The following is a 2,819-nucleotide window of genomic DNA, read 5'->3' as shown; positions in this document are numbered from 1 at the left end:
TTAAAATGGAAAAAAATGATGGTAAATTATTTTTAAAATCGTAGACTCATCGTAGACACGCACTAATACCCAGAAGGGCTTGATATGAATCACGACTATAAGATACCCGGTTTTTGGTTAAACTGAACCGCAAAATGTAGGAGTAGTTAGGAATCTAAATCGAAGGGGACAGACACACAACTTGACTTTTATATATAAAGATTTTAATTTAATTTTAGTGTTTCTCCTGGTTTGAATGGCATAAGTATCTTTTATCTTTTACTTAGCTTAGTCATTGGTTTTCAGCCATGTTAGTGTACCACCTTGAAGGGTTTGTCAAACACATCAACTCCAGTACTAATATTTTAAGTTTGATACTTATTTTATTGGTCTCTTTAGCCAAATCTGCTAAATTTCAGGGATGTAAGCAAACCAGCACCGGTGGTCAAGTGAAGAGAACTCACACACAAACACCCCCCTCCTGCCGGAGCCTCGTGGAGCTTTAGGTGTTTTCGCTCAATAAACACTCACAATGCCCAGTCCGGGAATCGAAACCGCGATCCCACAACCACGAGTCCGCTGCCCTAATCACTGGACCATTGCGCCTCCACACACACACACACACACACACACACATATATATATATAAATATATATATATATATATATATATATATATATATATATATATCTATATATATATATATATATAATTAATAAAAAAATATTAAGGAATAAATCCAAACTTACAGGGAAAAATCAGATTTAGGATTGAATCCAATTTTATAGTAAAATATTATATTATATTAAATTAGAGATAAAACCACTATTAGGCAAATCATACAATGAAAAACTTAAGCCAATACATAAGATTAATTAATTTATATTATTTTAAATATATATCAAAATTATTAAAATGATATATATATATTTAAAATAATATAAATTTATTAATCTTATGTATTGGCTTAAGTTTTTCATTGTATGATTTGCCTAATAGTGGTTTTATCTCTAATTTAATATATTATATATATATATATATATAGAGAGAGAGAGAGAGAGAGAGATGTGAGCTGTTGTCTTTCATATTAAATTTGAGTGGTTATTACTACTAAGACAAAGAATTTTATAAAGAAATTATATTGGACTTTAGTGCATCATCAGTCACATTTCTGCTCACTGATAACAGAATGTCTTATTCATATTTTAATCCCAACAAAAATGTTTATGGAAATGTGTTTGAAATAAGTATCGTACTCGTTTTAAATATTAAATTTCTAAGAAATATTAAAACTTTTTTTTAACATTCATAGTACCCATGGATATTTACCCTCTTCCTGTAAACTCTCAATACCCTACTGCAAGTGTTGCAGCCCAGATTAAGAACCACTACTCTTCATCAATAAATGAGAAATCTATTCAAGGTGCAGATTGGCTCTAAGAACAATAATATATATTTGGTTTTACAAATTTCTTGATGTACACCTTATGTTGCAGTGTTATTCTTAAGGTCTAAGCCTCACGACAAAACAGCATTTATTTCACTTAGGACTTTTGAAATTCAATCAGTGAATGGTTCCAATTATGAATGCTTGTGAATTTTTGCTTATGAGTTAGGTTTTCTCCATTCTTGCTCTTCATCATGATTTCCATCTTTTAATCATAGTTTACCTGCATGCTATTCGCTTATTTATAACTTGGTCAATCAGTCAGATAAAATTCCTTACTTATGATGCAAGAACATTTCATTGCCTACTTCATTCATTAAACAATGTTTCGACTTTGCAATCATTAAATCCTATGTTACTATGTTACATTAAAACCTATGTTACTATTAAACAAAAAGTTTATTGTTCATTAGAATATCTTAAGCAATGAAAATTTCCACTTGCTAAAATGCTTTCTTAAAAGTAAATATGATGACAAAAATTTAAGCAGAACTGTTTATTCACTTGAATGTGTGTGTGTGTATATATATATATATATATATATATGTATATATATATGTATGTATGTACGTATGCATGTATGTATTTACATATATGTGTGTGTCTAAATATATATATACATTATTTATATATGTCTATATATGTTTATATATATATATATATATACTATAAACACACATATATATATACATGCATGCTTACATACATACACACACGCATACATACACACACACATCCATCCATCCATCCATGAATCCAAACATACATGCTTTATCTTTACATCTCTTTTTCTATATTTCAGATGTCTATTCCTGCAAATTTCAACATCTTCAAAATGTAGATAAAAACTCATTTGTACAAACACTAAATTACCCATCAGACATCGGTAGCAGACATGTTTACCATCCAAGTATTAAGAAAAATTTACACAGCAATGAAATGGGAACTCACAGTATCAACACAACTACACAACCTTGGAATTTACCAATGAGAAACAGTTTTACATCATATACAAAGCCATTACCAGCAGTTCCCAAGTTACCATATTCATGAAACTGTGTCGGTGTCTTTGATGTAAATTTGTGTGTGCATGTGTGTATATATATGTGTGTGTGTGAGTGTGTGTGTGTAAATATATATATATATATATAAATATTATATATATATATATATATATATATATATATATATACCGGAGTAAACACATAAATGTGAAACAAGGTGGAAAAAAGAGTACTCAAATACCAGTGGTAGAGTAATATGCTTTATTTTAAGCAGCAGAAAATTCAACAAAATCTGTTACTCTGAGTTTCTCGTTGCCGTTCATCAGACAAAAACTGTCTGATGAACGGCAACGAGAAACTCAGAGTAACAGATTTTGTTGAATTTTCT

At 29.6% G+C, this 2,819-nt stretch overlaps 1 protein-coding gene across 3 annotated transcripts in view; it reads left to right on the top strand.

Moving 5' to 3' along the window:
- Window positions 1-2,576, top strand: part of LOC115219480 (protocadherin gamma-A11) — a 113,384-nt gene extending 110,808 nt beyond the window's left edge. For 2 of the 3 annotated variants that reach the window (XM_029789652.2, XM_036508602.1), the window contains one exon: window positions 2,230-2,576. In XM_029789652.2, the coding sequence (XP_029645512.1) occupies window positions 2,230-2,480 (251 nt within the window). In that variant the 3' untranslated portion in view covers window positions 2,481-2,576. The remainder of the gene's footprint in view (window positions 1-2,229) is intronic. The other variant, XM_036508603.1, reaches the window with a different exon arrangement.
- Window positions 2,577-2,819: the final 243 nt, after the last annotated feature.

Source organism: Octopus sinensis, linkage group LG14 (genome assembly GCF_006345805.1).
Source record: "Octopus sinensis linkage group LG14, ASM634580v1, whole genome shotgun sequence".
In the NCBI taxonomy this organism is placed as follows: Eukaryota; Metazoa; Mollusca; class Cephalopoda; order Octopoda; family Octopodidae; genus Octopus; species Octopus sinensis.
This window is presented reverse-complemented; position numbering and strand designations above follow the sequence as displayed.